Here is an 18,255-nt window from a genome sequence, read left to right as displayed (position 1 = left end):
AGACACTCCCTCTCACACACCAACCTCATCATGACAGAGGACTATTACATATCTGACTCCCCGAGCCTGCTTTTCTCCCAGCATCATGCCCCCTTCCTTCACAATGTCTTCCACTAACTCTCACCCTCACCCTCAGTGCAGTAATGCTACTGAGCCAGTGGAGCAGCATTCCTGTGTAACAAAGAGTCACAGTCCTGCAAGCTGCAGGTGGAGAGCAGGAATCTCTTTCACACACATGCACAAACTTTTCAGTGATAGTATGTAGTAGGGCAGGGCAATATGGTCAAAAATATATATCACGATATATATTTTGAAACGATATAACTGACAATATAATTTCTGCTAGACAAAATGCAACTCCACTCCACACAGCGCAAAAAACCCTGATCCATTCATTTTACTTAAACAAGTAGTTGTTTTTATATGCATTAAAGCTATATAAACATTTAACAGTGCAAATGCAAATTCCTTGCTTAAAGTTTAACCAAAAGGCATTTCCAGTAGAAATGGGCTGACATATCCTGAGCATAACCATGTATAATATCCACTGAAGTTAAAAAGAGGCGCTTTGCAACATTATACTTCAGTGTGCCAAATAAAAAAGTCAAATAAGTATTTCTCAAACCATAAGGTGCACGGGATTATAAGGCACATTAAGCGAAACAAAGCAGTCAGATAAATCAAACTTTATTCAACTCATTCTTCTTGCTTCTTCCACTTCTGTACCATTGATTCATTAATGCTCTATTCTATCACAGCTGCTCTATTCATATGTTGTTGCAGTATATTAATGACTAACCTTCTATTGTGGATGGATTGTCTCAGTTGTTCTCCTGACTGAAGTTTGGTCCGTTTACAGCATCCTGCCATGCGATTGCATTTGTCTCTAACCATCAGGAACCTTCACATTAACTTTTATCGAGTGGAAAAGTGTTAGCGTTTATCCTCGAGCTTCACTGTTTATGTTATGCTAACACAGCTGTGTCGCTAGCGATCACGTAGCACATCATTATAAACCAGCTAGCCCAACTTCAGTAACCTTACAAATGTCACTGCTGTTTAGTTTCCTGTCTTCATTTATGTTGGAAGTGATAGCAGAGCTGTACGTTTGAATTTTTTCAGAAATCTCAGTCAGAACATGCTATATCATGTTAAGGTAACTAGCGAAACTAGCGAGCTAACTTCCGCTAACTTCTAAATCCGAATTCTGTTTTCATGGATGCCTGGATGTTAAACTTCATAGTTACACCTGGTGAAGCAGCAATGCTGATCATTTCATTAAAGGTGAAAGAATTTAGACAGTTTTAAACTCTCAGTGACGTTTGTTTGACTTCGGGACTTTAAAGGACTGAGTTTAGGACCCAGATTACTTCCAGATTTACAAGCACCTTAGTGGACAAATACAGCGGCTTGCATGTTCTACAAAAAAAAGTGCTTTGTTGTGTATCTGACGGACAAACACCAAACCAGTTAAGCTGCACCATTTTTACAAAACAATTCCGGCTCATCATTTTCACTCAACAATCTACTTCCCCATTCACATTCTCCGTTACCGTGCATTCTCCGCGCTTTTTCGGCACTGCGCATGCGCGTTTTACCCATATTCTATCGCGATATGTCATTTTCTTATCGTTGCCTAGCTTTGTACCGATATTACCGTGAACGGTATAATATGGCCCAGCCCTAGCATGTAGATATCACATGATGTAACAACTTTCAAGAGAGCAAGAGTGTGTGTATGTATATACCATAAGGCTGCCATGGGTCAGCTGATGCAGCAGCAGCTCCGGCCCCAGCTCCTGCGCCCCAGGGGTCAGCACTGACACCAGGCTCGGGGACATCCATTAGATCCATCAAAGTGGACTGTGGCTACAAAGAGAGACCCGTGGGTTAGAAAATAACAAAACGACAGGAGATAAAAGGAAAATTAAGCATGGAGACAAAAGAGGAAATATACAAAGGGGGTGACTGAAGATATACACGGAATATATGAAATGGGGAAAAAAGTAGGAAAGACAATCTGTTGGCCATTATCCTGCACATGAATACTGTTCAAACATAGAGAGGGTAGTTATGTCATTACGCATTGAGAACAACATGAGTCACTGTCGTGCAACCGTACATCTTCAACTCTTTATCTCTCCGTGGCCTCAAACTGCAGCCGGGCACTTATTCAGGCAGAATAATGACAAATAAACTCGGCAGTCTGCTGCCAGTTAGGGGCTTCATTACGACTACTGAAGGGAGCAGACAGGGTGAGGCAGAAAAATGAGATGGGGAGAGACAAGACTATTTCAGGAGCGTGTTTGAGATAATGGAATAACTGAGTCACCGCAACCACTACGCTTATGTGCTTTTTACCTCTTTTTTCTTCTTGGCAACTTTTGCAGAGCCTGGGCCTTCTTTCTTACTCTCCTCTAAGGCCATTTGTAGTCTAAGGTCATCTCCTCGGCGTATGCGCTCCTCCTGCACACACACAGAAAGACCAACTCATGTATAACTTATCTCATTCTTCTCAACATGACATTTTTCAAAGTGGTGTTCAATTAAAGATATGTTTTTGTACTACTAATCTTATTTTTACTGCAAAATAGGCTCATTTATTGTATGTTTACTGAAAACTAGCGCTGTGCAATACTGAAAATATTGACATCAAGCTAATGCAAATAAATACAGGGCCAATAATGCCAATTGTGGACTTAGAAGGGTAGCTTACATACAAAGCTCATGACTCTGAAGACATTTTAATGACCACTAAATCACTGATTGATTTTTTTCCTATATAAATAATTAGTTAACACAACAAAACACTCCTTTCAGCTGTTTTTGAATATGGGCTTTTTGAAGACCTAGAACATAAGTGTGCCTTTCTCTAAGGTTGTTTTCACACCTGCTGCGTTTAGTCAGCTTTAATCAAACTCTGGTTCATTTTCCCCTTTGGCCCCCAATCCTATCCAACTACCAGAAGTATATGGCAATTCTGAGCTCAACAACTTGCCACTGCCACATATGCTTTGTTCTTTAGGATGTGGTACGGTACTAGAGGTCCGCAAATGTCTTTATGAGCTAGAAACTTTACGTTAAATTAACGTAGTTTCTCCATATTCTCCAAAAGTCCAGAACACACCACCTTTTTTTTCTTTTTTCCTTCCGCTTATTGGCCAGACACATCAGGCCAAAAAGTGAATTGAACATTCTCATGTTGTTGGCAGTGATGCACAAACCATGGGGCAAAAGCTGATACGGACCAGAGAAAACAAACTATTGGTGTGAGAATGCCATGAAGCAATTTTAAACAACACAAGTCAACTCAATGTCCTATAGTTGACATGACAGTTAAACAAAAGGTTTCAGACATTTTTAGTGGAAGTTTAAGGTATTTTTCCCCTCCTTTTCATTAAAAAAAAAAAAAAAAAAAAAAAAAAAAACAACTTTAATGATAGAAACTGATACTGACACCAATGCTGCTATCCAGTTTCCTTAGGGATTATTAAAGTATTCTGACATATATTCGATATTCAAATCAATCTGCCCACCTCGACTTGAAACAGCCATGTCTGGATGTTAGCATACGCATGTGCGACAAAGTGTGCATACCTGCTCTGCGGCCTCTCTGCTCATGGCCAAGGCAAGTTGCAGCTGCAGTTCTTCCTCTCCGCTGGTCTGAGGTCTGGCCTGTTCCAGTTCTGAACCGGCGTTAGGAGACGTAGCTAAGCAGCAAATTCAGAATGTATGTTAATGTTACTGCCACAGGGCAAGACGTCACAGTTCATTATACACTAACTGGTACTTTAAGACAACTTCTGTCACAACAGATGCAATCACACAATATCCAGTAGTAATGCAAGACACATTTAGTATTTTATTAGCCTGCACAGAAAGCACAGTGTGTGTGTGTGTGTGTGTGTGTGTGTGTGTGTGATCATAGGTCTTCACTGCAGGCCCGTGGGAGACGATAGGTCCGTTCAGCTTATTGGATTAAGTCGGGCCATGTGGCAGCACAAAACACGCAGACATCGCACGTGGCAAACAAACAAACATACACGCCAGCTGGCTTGAACATAATAAGAAAGAGCGTAGAGAGACACTCACTATGGCGGCTTCAACTGAACTGAAAGTGTGACTGTGTCTCAGTGTGGAAACAGAAACTCATTTCCATGGGAAACAGAGGCCATCATCATCTTTGTCTTTTCTTGCCATGTCATTCTTTCAACTTTATTTCTCTGTGAATGTTGTGGGTGTGCAAAGAATATATGTATAATGACCTGGATTTTCTACTTAACGTGTGCTTTTCTATGGAATGATAGTTTTTCATATACATATACACACACACACACATTTTTTTTTCTTTTAACCTGTTACTTGTTTTTCTTTTCTTTTTTTACTAAAAAAAGAGGAAGTACTGATCAAATTTTTCCTTTGGGGTACTTTTGTTTTTCGTTTGTTCGCCTCTCTCTTTCACACAAACACGCCAGCCATTATTTTTTTTCTACTGCCAATTTGGCTACAAATATGCACACTTATTTTTTCATGATCATAATCATGCTTCATTTCTTTTTAAATATACGTCTAACCCTGAGCAGCTGTAGAATCCCAAGGCCAAAAAACCCAAGTAACACAAATATGACGTGCGGAAAGACTAAATGTTAGTTTCACTCTTTGAGGCGACTAACTTTGAAACTTCACTTTGACTAACATCCTCCTACCCTGAAAAGACATTTTTGAAAATACATATTACATCAGCAAGTTATCTGTAAACGTACACAGACAATTTGCCCGATTAAATGTTTCCGTTATAAGAAGATGGTACAAATAAAGACATTTCCCTTAAAATGAAGAGGCCCGGCCTTCTTTGAAATGGTTAAAGAAACCTGATAGCCAGTAACACAAAAACAGCTCATATGTAGCCCGTGCTCTGCAGAAACAAAAGCCTCATTTATCCATTACATAGAAGATCACCATTAACAAAAGTGTCTAAAAAGCTTCACCACTGTCAACTCTGGATGCTTCAAGAAATAATCCGATGAATGGTCGCAAAAGTCAAATCGTTTCATTCAAGAGAGTACCAAAAGTCAAGCATGTGTTTTATTTGAGTGAAACTCTAAAACCATGCAATAAATGACCACAAGAGCAGATACTGTCACATAACAATAAACTGCAGAACTACATTTCTTTCCACTGCTTACTGTACCTTTACCGTTTTAGGTTAGTCAAAAAACGAAAACAGGTTTTTGTTTAGCCAAAAAACAGTCAAAAGTCTTCAGTTAAAGTCTGCAGACTCAGAGAAATGTGCATATTCAAAATGCAAGTACAAAAAGTGTTGTAAACAACGACAGCAACAACCACACCTGTGCAGGTTTTCTAGGCATTGGCTTCAGATAGGGCTGCCACGATTCGTCGACTAGTCACGATTACAGTGACTATCAAAATCGTGGACAACTAATTCAATAGTCGACGTGTCGTTTGAAGCTTTGTAAGATCCTGAAAGACGCAGGAATAAACATTAGGATTTAAAAGTGTAATAACGGACTGAAACAGAAGATGGCAGCACTACATCTACAAGGATGCCAGCTGCTGTTAAACACAGTAGAAGAAGAAGCTGTGTCCGGTATCGTAGCTGTGTCCAAATTCAGGGGCTGCATTTGTAGGCCGATTACGTTACAGCGACGCGATGAAGGCTGTCCAAACTCGAAGACTTCTCCAAATGCAGCTGACAAATGCGTCCTTAATTTCCCCAGATTTGAAGTATGGGTCGGGTGTATACTTCGTGACCCAACCTATCCCAGAATTCATAGCGTGGCTCAGCCAATTCCAGTTTCCAACGATGGCGGCAGCTACTTAGTTTTAATATTACTCTTTTTGGGTCACAAAATAAAGTTTTCGGATATTTTTAGGCGGGAATGTAGCTGTGTAAACATCAAATATCTGGTTGATTTATCAAGACATCACATATTTACAAAAGTGCTCCAACATTTTTGGAGATGAGCTGGCCGTGAGGTCAAGGTTCAACTCCCGGCACATTGTTTTCAAACCCCCCGCGGTCTTTCGCTACTCAGGTTTAACATGATATACAAGTCACTTAGATAATTTAAAAATGTTATTATTTGGCTTTTTCAGCGTTTTATTTGTTCCTGAGTAAATCGGTTTGGCTGAGATTAAAGTTATAGTTTTCATGCAGCTGAATAAACGTCAAGCAGACAACTGATTAAACAGAAGTGTGAGATGGTCGAGAGTTTACTCCAGTGTCCTGTTATATTTTAGATAGCAAGGAGCAGACGGCTGAGTTTATTAAACTCCACCGAGACAATCTGCAAATTTCATTAAAAGTTTAATAAACTGTGATCTTTGTCTTTATTTTTAGTTAGCACATACCTTAAACACTTCAAGCTGTAAGCCAATGATAGTTATATAAAAGCAGATGCATGTGGAATAGTGGAATAAGCTGTACATTTTACGTCCAATGATGCATGATCTGATTAGTCAACTAATCGCAAAAACAATCAGTGACTAGTCGACTACCAAAATAATCGTTTGTGGCAGCGCTAGCTTTAGATTTGTCTCCATATTTCTGATATTCTTCCTTTCCTTGCTCCTAATCAAACCCATGTCTCTGCTGCTCCGACTCCAGACTATGCATTTCCTGAGAAAGTAACTGAGGTAAAAGGTGTGTTTGTTTAGCTGGAACAGTGAGCTATGGCTTCAACCTCATCTATGCCTGCCTTGAACTGTACTAAACTGTACTGAACTGTACTAAAGCTAAAACAGGCGCAGTGTAACCATACAAACACAATTATGTCTGACAAATCAGAGGGGGGAAAAAAAAGCTTTGGCTCTTGAAGAACACGTGCTGACTCCCTAGTAAATTTACCATTATGTCATAAACACACACACACGCTATGCAGTCATCTAGCAGAAGAAAAATACTCTTGTTAGATTTAAAGAGACCACTGAGCCTGAAGACATACTGAGCTGCCACAAAACAGAAAGGCAAATAAACAAAAACTGAAAGCCAACTAAAACACACCAGTTCCTTACCCACCAGTGTGGGAATGAACCATATATGGATAATCAAGTCTTCTGGCACATGTTACAGACATATCTCTGCCTGGTTTCAGAAAACATTTCAACATCTTTAGTTTTCAATCTTTAAAGAGCTGATAAGACGCTAGTTAAATAATTTCTTATCTTGGCATCTCCACTTTGGTTCATGCTGTCTTTAATGATATTCCAATTCCACAAAAGCTAAGGCATCCAAGTACATTAAGGCTGCATGAGCACCATGCAATTCCAGCTATGAAGAGAAGGAGGCTGGGTTTTTGTGCTGAAATGGGCCGATGGCCACTTATGTCATCTTGCGTGGATTTATGTGGTGCTAATGGCACACGAGATTTTTTTCATGTGTGAGAACCATGAGCAGCCACCATTCTTGCAGACACAGTCTCTTGTCTTTGTACATCAGGGGTATCAAACATATGGTGCGTACATATGACCTCTTTTTTTGGTGTTTTTGTATGCATCCACATGTGCAGTGTGCAATGTGGATGATGCTGTGTGTTAGTCAAATGCATACTGGTTGAAACGTGTACTGGCATCCAGCATGTTTTTAAACACACTGTTGAACTTGTATGCTAGAACTACACTCTTCTCTGTAGCTGGCTGATGGACCAGCAACGACACAGAGTAGCCCACAAACCAGTTGTGCCACTTATTTCTGATACCAACCCCATCTGACAATAGATGCTCTATGCAGCTGCCTACGCGCTACCTTCACTTAACCAAAATTTGACCCATTAGACTGCTTCTGTGACCTAGATAAGTGGCAAAAGAGACAAGGTTTCCAACCTGGCTGTATGTGACACTATAAAACTATTTCTATAAAATCTTCCAAATATTTTTTTGTTTTAATTACTGGACAGTAATTACTAGATGTTTTAGATTAGATATTTTCCGATTATTTTTATGCATTTTACTTGTTAAAATGCTGAAACAAAAAGGCAGCCATTATCCAAATGTATAAGAATCAACCACAGAAGATAAAAGATAAAATGTAGAGATTTTTAGGCCCAGGGTGAGGTCAATTTTGGTAACTGGGGGCCGGCTTTACACCTACAGTCTCACACGGCCATTTATTCACACCCTGTCTGGATAACAATACTCGGAAAGTTCGGCTGGAATCCCAAAAATCTCCCCTAGCAACTCCCACAGCCTAACGCCTATTGGCCAGATCCTCCATCAGTTTCTGCACTGATGACTCAGCTGCTGTAGCTTCCGCCTCTGAGCCACGCACTCAAACACAATGTACACACAGGAATGTGGATCATAAATGAGAGCTTGGTGTACACTCCATAAGGATGCTAGACAAGTCTGGGCAGCCTGAAACCAAATCCATGGCAACAAACCCACATCCATAGGTGTACACGCACACACACAGACACAAAGTCATCCTGCTGTGTACAAAGAACTGGGTGGGAGGTCAGAGTGTGAAAGGAAAAGAGTTCAGTTTAGAAACTCCAGCAAAATCACCTAAAGATGTCACCAAGTATGAACAACCCTGTATTGTATTTACTCTACATCACGGAATGAAAGGGATATTATTTCATGCTTTGACAAGAGGTCTGAAATATTATAAAACTGACCCTTAGTGGTTTCCATGCACTCTGCTACATTGTCACTGTCATGCGTCTCTAGAGAAACGAGTGCATCACTATAAAGGGAAGCAGATTCCTTTGCCATGTGGATAAAAGATGATTGGGGGGTCTTCTTCCTCTTCTCTGTGTGTGTGTGTGTGTGTGTGTGTGGGAAAGAGAGAATTAAGGAATGCAGGAGCGCTAGCCAGAGATAGGACAGGGGGAGGGGCAGATTTCAGGATGTAGGCCAAAGTTACACCAACTGTGATACAGTAACCATAATCGAGTACACTGCATGATTTTTTTTTTTTGGCTTAAACATATGGCGTGACACCTTTCTATGTGTTAAGCCGACTGGTAATTATAATCCAGTACTCACAGCCATGGTAGGAAGCAGGTGATCCCTCTGATCTGCCATACTCTTCACTGTAGGAAGTGGAGAGGTTGGGTTGAGATGAGCCTCGGCCAAATCCCATATGACTGCTCCCTGTGGACACCTGGGCCATACGCTCTTTGGTCTTCAAAGCCTGAGACCTAGCAGGACAAAAGGGATAATATATGATCAATATCTGTGATCAATCATCTTGACTTAAGCTAAGAAACTCTAGTTTTAGGTCTAACAGAACGAATAAGAATGAGATACTAGGGTGACACGACGATGGAGCCATGAAACCAAACAAAGCGAGAACATCTAATAGCAGAATTATTACGAGAATCAGGGTTTCAAGTGGTTTCAATCCTAAAGTGCCAAAATGATTATTTTAGATTAAACATGCTGTCAAACAAATCCCCACAGACCAATTAAGATAATACTGGAAACACTACAGTTGCAACCAAAACATTTTCTCTGTTCTGTGTACAGTTTGAGACTGTGTGTGTGTGTGTGTGTGTGTGTGTGTGTGTGTGTGTGTGTGTGTGTGTGTGTGTGAGAGAGAGAGAGAGAGTGTGATGAAAAGGCAGGTGTCAAAACTGCAAGTCTTGGAATGATCACATATTTCTAAATACGCCACTGAGTTGAAGTGGAGGAAGGGGGGGAAAAATAAATAAAATAAAAATCACTGAAAGAACAAAGTCATGCCAGACTGTTAAGACAGGAAATGTATTAAATCTGTAGCCAGCAACATTCTTTGCACACATTACAAGTGATAAAGATAAGAAGTGTTACAGAGTTATTTCCAAGGATTAACTGTTTTAGTAAGAAGGCATGGAGCTCTCAAACTACACATAAGAATCTCTCGCGTAATACAGATGTTTTGATCTAGTCACATAGACTAAGAAAGCCTTTTGAACTTTGTTGCTTCCTCTGTATTAAAGGTCGTGGTTAGTTTGACCTCTCTAAGATTTGATGACTGTGCTGCAAGCAGAAGAGCAGAAGTGCAGAAAGGATGGCGATACACTCTGCTGCAAGAAAATAATAATTAAAAAAAAAAAAAAGGTCTCACCTCTCTCCTTTGAGGCGGTCTTCGTCTTTGAGTAGGACCACTAGCTGCTTGCTCTTCTCCCTGACGTTGATGCCCTGGTCCTTGCCATCTCTGTCGATGTACTGGAAGTCCTTCAGAGTCTGGATAGCGAAGATGTTTTCTTTGCACTGCAGCGCTACTCTCTCTGAGCCCGTCTTGATCAGGTAGTCGAGCAAGGTGAGCGCCTTGTAGACGTGGCGCCAGTTCTTGCCGTGGTCGTTGAGTCGTTTCCAGATCATGTTCATGATCTCGCTGAAGGCCACCACGTTGTAAGTGAGGTCGGCGATGTCCGACATGAGTGAAGATGACGGCCCCCAGGGGTCGTTGGACGTGGCCTCTCTGACTTTCTTCTCCGCTTCGGAGTAGTTGTTAACCATGTTCTTCATCTGCCGGCGGATGGTGCTTGGCATGGTGGCGGTTAAGATGGGACAGACGAGAAGAAATCAAACGTACACTCTCACACAAGGAGAGCAGCTGGGACACCAACAATATTTGGGTTACACACACCCAGAAGTTACAAACGTGCCCTTCAGGTGAAGCTTGTGTTGTTTGCCCGCGTTTCTGTGTCCTTTGTCACGGCGGTGTTTTGTTAATGTTTTCGTGTAACAAAGTGATTTGTGGATGTACGCGGTTGTTTATGAGGCTCCTCCAGGCCAGTGCAGTGTTCCCGAGTCCTCCAACACAGCGTCTGTTAAAACCATTTCCACACCCACAGTGCCGGCTGAACACATGACCATGCCATCACCTAGACCAAGACGACAAATAACAGGTTAGTTTACAGAACAATATGAAAAACAAATATAGGCAAGGGCCAGAAACCAAAAAAAACCAAGCACACTCTACAATACTTGCAATCACTCAGAGTGTCTTAAACACAACATCAGCTTAATATGCATCTTCTTTAATAAGTTTCACACCCCTAAAGTAATGTCACATGCCAGCAATAACAAATCAAAACCTCAATAGCCCAAGAAAAACCTACGCGTTGCTATATTTCAGATTTCTGAACAGCTGAAGTCACACGCTAATCTGAATGTCTTTCATGAAGATCCACAGCTAAACAGTGAGCTCACATCAATGTGTAATCACAAGAGCAGCTGTAAGCGCCTTTTGAAACTAGACAAACATGTTTCATACTTTCACACTTAGATAAGCAATTTCCATGCATGCCCCCTCCATATCATACAAAGTCACGGTGCTGTGAACAAGAATTGTTTCCACTTTTATCATTTCACTTAAGTTTACAGTAACTTTGACACGATGGCAAATTACTAGGACGGATGGTGGAGATTTTTGTTAAACTAAACACAAATCTGTGTGGTCACACCATTCCCAAGCACTTCCAAGACTGCTTCAGGTGCATATTCTTTGTGTGAGCTTGGAGGACAATGTGAAGACAATTACATTGAAACAACATGCCATATAAAGAGCTCTGCAATGATCTAACATTTTAATCTTGAGCACCAGGTACAAATAAATCCTTAAAATATTGTTCAGGGATTTTTTTTAAAAACCTGATAAGGTGTAAATATAACACAGCGAGCAGCGTGTATGTATAATATTGCTCTAAGATCATAGAAGTTATCAAGCTAATTCACTTTGATAGCAGCTGACCAGCAGTAACTTGACCACAGCAGGCACAAAACAGTTAACTAATTTTTAGCAGAGCTGAATTTTAAGTTTTGCTTTTATGCTTTTTGGGTTGTTGTTTTTTTTTTAAACTTTATTTGCAAAGATTTAAATTAACAGTATTGGCAATCACTGAATGGTTAATCCATCAGTGTGCACAAGCTCTTTAATCAAATTTTGATTTTTAATGCTAAAATATAAAATTATTGTTTTGGAATTTACCGTTTTTCAAAAGCAGAAAAAAATATTGAAGCATATTATTATTTTTTGATTAGGATGCCAAATTACAGCTGAGCAGAAAAAGCAGTAATTTCTGAGTTCTCAGAAAAGTCCAGGGTGTCGGCTTAAATTCTGGGAATAAAAACTTAAATTCAATAACATTTAGTTTGTGACATTTTTTAAAACATTTTTTTTTTAAACAACAGGTGGTCTAATAAGCACTGTATATATAAAATAAGAGCTTTGCTTTTTTAATTCCCCAATATATTCAAGCACAATTCTCTAACAAGTCTGAGAATGAGACGCCTTTATCTTCACAGCATTAACAGTAAGAATGAGTTTCCACCCTCTGGTGGGTGGCAGGGGAGATAATCCATTTCCAGTCAGATGAATACCACAGAAGTGACTGATGATGCCTCAGTACTTGTTTCTAAAAGATCAGCAAAGCAGCCACTAATCACTTCCTGCCTGACACAGAGACAAGTATGGATAGTGGGCGGAGACTCACAGCGGCGTAACGTACACACCCAAGTGCCATGTGAAAAACTCTTGACCGTGAAAACTCGCTTAAGTATGCAACACCTAAGGCTTACATAACACGTTTAAATCTGCTGCTGGTGCTGGAAAAGAACAGCAAGCCCCCATTAACAAAGTTGTGCTTGGACTGCAAATGCAGTTATTACTGTTATCAGTAATAAACTGCAGTTTGGGATGTCGTGCCCATTATTTTGCCTGCCTCGATGCCTTCTAGGCAAACCTATGATGACTTATCCTCTTCATTGATCAGAGCTCAATGCCAGGCGTGCGCAGGCAAGCTCAACAAAGTTCTTTCATAGACATAAGTGCAAGTCTTTGTGGACTTTATTAAGCACAAGAATGCGTTTTTTTTCAATGTATGTAGAAGTTAAATACAGACAACTTGTGCATGCATCTGTTTCAGGGAGCTTCCTGTCTAGCAATGTCATGGAAAGACAGCTGGAGGGGACGGGGGTGAAGAAACGAGCATAAGAAAACAACTTGGCACATCCCATAAATTCACTTAACGCCAATGAAACGTGATTCCTGTAGAGCATGACTCCGACACACACACACACACACACACACACACACACACACACACACACACACACACACACACACACACACACACACACACACACACACACACACACACACACACACACTCTGAACATTCCCTCCTCACCCTCCTCCTCACTCTGCATCCGCATGAATACTGCTCAGACCTAATGACACATCTGCTGCTATAATCACCTATTCACCCGTAGCAGACAGGAGGAAGAGAGGAGAGTCTGTCTTGTCCATCCCACCCTCCTGCAACCCCCATTCACATCCCGGAACAAACCCCCCACCCCACCCTTGACACACAAGAGCCAGTAGATATCCCCAGCCTGCCTTCACTCAGTCCTTCTGTGCTTAGTTCACGCCAATCCCAAAAGAAGACTGCACACAAGACTTGTGTTTGTGTTCGTGTCTAAAGAAATATGTGTCCATGCTGACAGTGCAGGTTATATGTCAAAAATCATTAAGCATGTCATCATCCCATCAAACTGCCAGCACACAATGCGGGGTAGCAGTTTAAGCGTGAAATAATTGAGTCCAGGGTGTGCTTTTTAACCGCACCAGATGAACTCGAACACATCTGTCGCCGCCCATTCAGTCTCTTCCGTCTTTTCTTTCTGGCCTGTCTGTATCTGACTCCCACACATTAAAGATGAGCTGTTAGTCCACCCTGTTCTCTATTTCAACACAAAGCCATTTATAATATATTTAAATATGTGATGTTTTAATATCGCCTGGTTTTTCATGCAACAATTGTCTAATCCTTGGCGATTTTCGCTTTTGGAAGACAAAGTAATAAATGAAGTAAATAAGTAAAAATACCCAGCGATCATTCCTTAGAATGCGACAGAAGGCAAAGGCAAAAGAGTGCTTGTGCCCTGCAGCCAAACAACAGACCAAATATGCATTTATTATGGCCATAGAGTTGGACTAATTTTGAAGGAGGAAGAGGAACAGAAATAACCCATTAAATACAGGCTGAGAAAAACACTGAACCGCACTACCATCATAGTCAAATGGGACAAAGTGCCATTTACTGTTACATGCAAAGGTCAAAAGCAGAAAAAACAAAAAAACAAAGGAGGCCTTACTGTGGAAAACAGTTTTTTAAAAATCCAAATAAGATACCAGTGAACTGATGGACTAATATACACAGAACAGTTGTGATAAATTTCCCCCAAAAAATAAATAAATAAATATGTGTATCACCTGACAGGAATAACGATTGGTCTCGACAGCATGAACTAGCAGCAGTGATGTAGTAGCGCATCATGAGAAATTCCCTTTTTGAATTGCAAATCAAGTCACAGATACCTACAACTTTCTATGAATTCCATCAACAGTATTTAATAATAATACTGTAATGCCGCTTACTTATAAAATCTTCCGGCTTTGACCAACTGTAAACAAACGACCTGCGCGCAATGAGTGTTCATCTTAAATAAAATGAAATTATTTGTCATGTATTTGACAATCAGTATCGCCAAACTACGAATATCTAAAGATACAGACGGGGAAAGAAACGTGTGACTGAGACATTAATCTCTGTGCACCAGAGGTCCATCATTACAAAAGCTTTAATCTTGGCTTGGCAGGAAATGCTCAGAAGTTGTTGCTGTGCCGGCAGTGCAGGAATGCGCAATATGTCGTTTCAGTATCAACATCATCAGCATGAAGTAAGACACATTAGGCTGAACACAACTACAACTTTCTTTCTCTTTCAGACCACAGAAAAAAAACAAACTGCACCTTTCTGACTTTTCTGTGAATAAACTGAAAGGGAAGTTTGAGATAATTTACCCACAACTAACGAGTCCTGTATATATTAGTGCACACAGCACACGCAAAGGACCAAAGAGTTACATCAATTCATTCATTTAGAACAGGCAGTCAGGGAACCTCCATAAGACAGGAGTTCTTTTACACTCCAGTTTGTGGTGCAGGTCTCCCAAAACCAGGTGACACTAGTAGCAGAAACATCCCAGCATGCCTTGCTCTATGAATGGGTCCATCTTCTCTCCGTGCACCAGTGTGCCCGCTCTCAACGGAAAGATTGCAACCCAGAGTGGGTGCGTCTCTTAAGCTCCTTCCTCCCCCGTTTAGGCAGACGATGAGTAATGGCCAAACACTACCCTTCAATTCCCACTGGGGTGCCCATATCACAGCCACTCATGCCACACGTCACAGCAACTTAAGGCAATTCCACTAGATGCACCACAGCACATTTCAGGAGCAGTTCTTTCGTCCACTAATGTAGCGAGACGATGGAAGTTAAACAATGGGTGGTGGACGAGGCAGGCAGGAAGTCAGTCATGGGTACGGCAAAGAGGGCAATTGGGCAATTTTTAAAATCATCCTACACTGTGTGCACACAAATTACTCCTGGTGCAGGATGAAGCAGAGGAGAACAGAACAAAATCATGGAGGAGATACAACATTATAGACCCAAGCCCAATCTGTTCCTGAGGTTAGAGTTCAGCTATAGCTTTCAACAAGCTTCTGTGCACTGCTATTATCTCTAGAGAGAAATCTACCCCGGACAAGGAAATAACCAAATAAGGGAACAAGAATGATGTCCCCTTCATTACGGTTAGTTCACATCAAACGCAATGAGAAGTTCTGCCTCATGTTGCTTGCATGAGGAAACCCATAAATGTTCACTCCTGCCCGGCAATAGGATATAGATGTGTATAATTGACAGTTGGAATCAAGTTACAGAAATATAATTTCCTAACTTACATTTTCACTCACTTTTCTCCACGTGTTCTACCCCCCCTTTCTCTACATAAAAGTGACATAGAAGCAAAGAGGCCCTGTAGCCCTCAAACAGCATCAATACACCTGTCCTTCATTTCTGATTCTCACTTTCACCTGAAGAAGAATCCACAATGTACAGGGCAATCCCGCTTCATGCGAACTTAATTTTTCAGCTTCATTCACATCACCCAGGGGCTCCACTTCACCAGATTTCACAGAATCTGAATGTCATTGTGCATCAAGAGAGAACCCACTAAGGTATCTTCTCAAACCACATGTATAGGATTTAACTGTAAGAGGGTAAAAAATTAACCCTTGTTTTACAAAATCACCCCAATCATTAGATCAAAGAATGATTCATGTTTTTCAGCCAAACCTGTTCATATTGCCTGGTGAAGGTGAATGGGTTTTTCATGTCCTAAAAAATATCTGAATGAATATATCCCAAAGAAACACGTAGAACACTTGACTTAAGTGAGTCACCTTAGATCATAACAAGTTCAACTTATCTTGTGTGTGTTTTGGCAAAAGCTAGGTAAACTGTGATTAGCATTAAGGGCTCAGAAGCAGCGCATTGAGAACAGGTCCACCTTGTCACACAGAATGAGTAAAGCTGATCTCGAGATAGTAGGCTTGCACAACCGGGCGCCTGTGTGTGAATGTGACAAGACTATGTTTGTCTGTTCAGAATGACATTGTGTATAATAGGCTGTGTAATGGCATCTAGCCAGTTCCTTAACCATCCCTTTAAAGTCTGGTACAACCAAGAGCAACATTCATAAGTAATTAATCATCATCTTCTCCTAGACACAAGGATTAAGCTCCCAAAAGCCAAACTCGCGTCAAATAAGCACTAACACTTGTTCAAACAGTACTAAAGTGGGTTTAAGTGAGCTATTACAACCGTGCACTCTGAGACAGTGAGACAGGAGGAGAGGCCACCATCTGATCGACGCATCACCCCACCTTTTGTCCTATCTTGCTAGCCGAGAGAGACAAAGCCAGCCAAGACAGGGACGGGAGGAGGACCGTGATGATGCATCTGTCACCCCCGTAACTGACTGCCCATCCTGACAATAAAGGAAGCGCTGCCCCTCTTCTCAGGCCACATCAATACGGGTTCAGTGCAACTATGAAAAGAGAGGTTTTACTCAAACATCTTTGACTATGTTGAAAATAGAAAAGAAAACCTTGCCAGTATTAATGATCTAAAAACCAAACACTTTACTCGCTGCTTGTCGGAAACCAAGCGAGTAAACAGACAGCGCCCACGTCGTAACGAGTCTCCCTAAAAATATCAATAAGTACGTTAAGTTTTGGACTGCTGAGTCACTGTAGTAAGCTCTCGTCTAGCCCTCGCCTCTATAAAAGCACATGCGTTTCGGTAGAGAAAATAAAAATAATTTAAGTGGCTCTTTTTTTTTTTTAAATCACGGCGCCTCCTTGAACTGACGTGATTGATAGTTAGCACATAAGCTAAAGTAGCTTTAGCTAACATTCGTTTGGTGCTAGTAAACTACCTTAATGTTATTCATAATCCGTTCAGTCAAAAAATCCAGGTGATAGAGGTGAAATCAGTATGTATATAAAATAGTGCGAGCTTACTCTAACATAGAATAGCGACCACACTTGCTACTAAGGGGTTTGCAGCTAGTTGAGTGCAAACTTGCGGCAAGTTCTAGTCCTTAGCATTGATTGAGTTAGCGGTGACTACACATTTCAGCTCACTGGAAAAGTACATAACCCGGAAAAGTTTGCTGTAGCTTAAAAATACACTGCAGCAATCACTTTTTCCACTTACAGCTATTTGCACCCGAGATACCAACCACCGCCTAGCGTCAATTTACAAGACGATTTCAAATCCTGGTTTTGAGAAAAGTTGAATCAAAGCTAGCAGAGCTTGTGTTAGAACAGCCAGTTCACACACCATCCCCTCCAGCACCCTACTAACAACACAACTGTTGATCACTCACCATCTAGATGTAACACAATTTACTATTTACCGGTTTTATGACCACTTCTATACTGTAACGCACAATCGTTCGCGTTAGCTTCATAAAGTACTTTCTATGTTAGGACAATCAACTAGCATGTAAAGCTAGTTAGCGATCCTTCAAGCTAGCATCCAAGACGGGAGCTCAGTGGAGACATCACCATAGCAAACTGGATTACAGGACACCCCAGAAAAACAAAACAACGCGACTGTGTTGAAAACCGAAGGTAACTTACCAGAATTTTTGAGAGGGATACTTTAGGTACTCGTGTCACTCCAAGTGGAGGTCAAACCAATAAACAAACGTAGCTAATTCCAAAAAGAGAAGGGGGAAACCGAGACAGGAGTACTTATTTGGGCGTTCAAGGAGCTTGTTGCGCCTCCGCCTAGCTATATGCTGCTAGTGCTAAACCAGCTAAAGCCAGGACTACACGTATCTCCTCCTCCTACAGAACATGGCGGGCAGAGCAGGAGGTGGGGTGTAGGGGTT

The 18,255-nt window shown here is 41.1% G+C and overlaps 1 protein-coding gene across 3 annotated transcripts in view; it reads right to left on the bottom strand.

Moving 5' to 3' along the window:
• epn2 (epsin 2) overlaps positions 1-18,255 on the bottom strand; it is a 25,105-nt gene extending 6,850 nt beyond the window's left edge. The window contains exons 1-6 of one of the 3 annotated variants that reach the window (XM_085158163.1): positions 18,002-18,255; positions 10,070-10,832; positions 9,007-9,161; positions 3,598-3,710; positions 2,362-2,466; positions 1,749-1,869 (exon numbers count right to left, since the gene is read on the bottom strand). In XM_085158163.1, the coding sequence (XP_085014289.1) occupies positions 1,749-1,869; positions 2,362-2,466; positions 3,598-3,710; positions 9,007-9,161; positions 10,070-10,497 (922 nt within the window). In that variant the 5' untranslated portion in view covers positions 10,498-10,832; positions 18,002-18,255. The other 2 variants (XM_085158165.1, XM_085158164.1) reach the window with 2 other exon arrangements.

Source organism: Neolamprologus multifasciatus, chromosome 4, assembly GCF_963576455.1.
Source record: "Neolamprologus multifasciatus chromosome 4, fNeoMul1.2, whole genome shotgun sequence".
Taxonomy (NCBI): domain Eukaryota; kingdom Metazoa; phylum Chordata; class Actinopteri; order Cichliformes; family Cichlidae; genus Neolamprologus; species Neolamprologus multifasciatus.
Note: the sequence above shows the minus strand (reverse complement) of the source record. Positions and strands in the feature narration are given on the sequence as shown.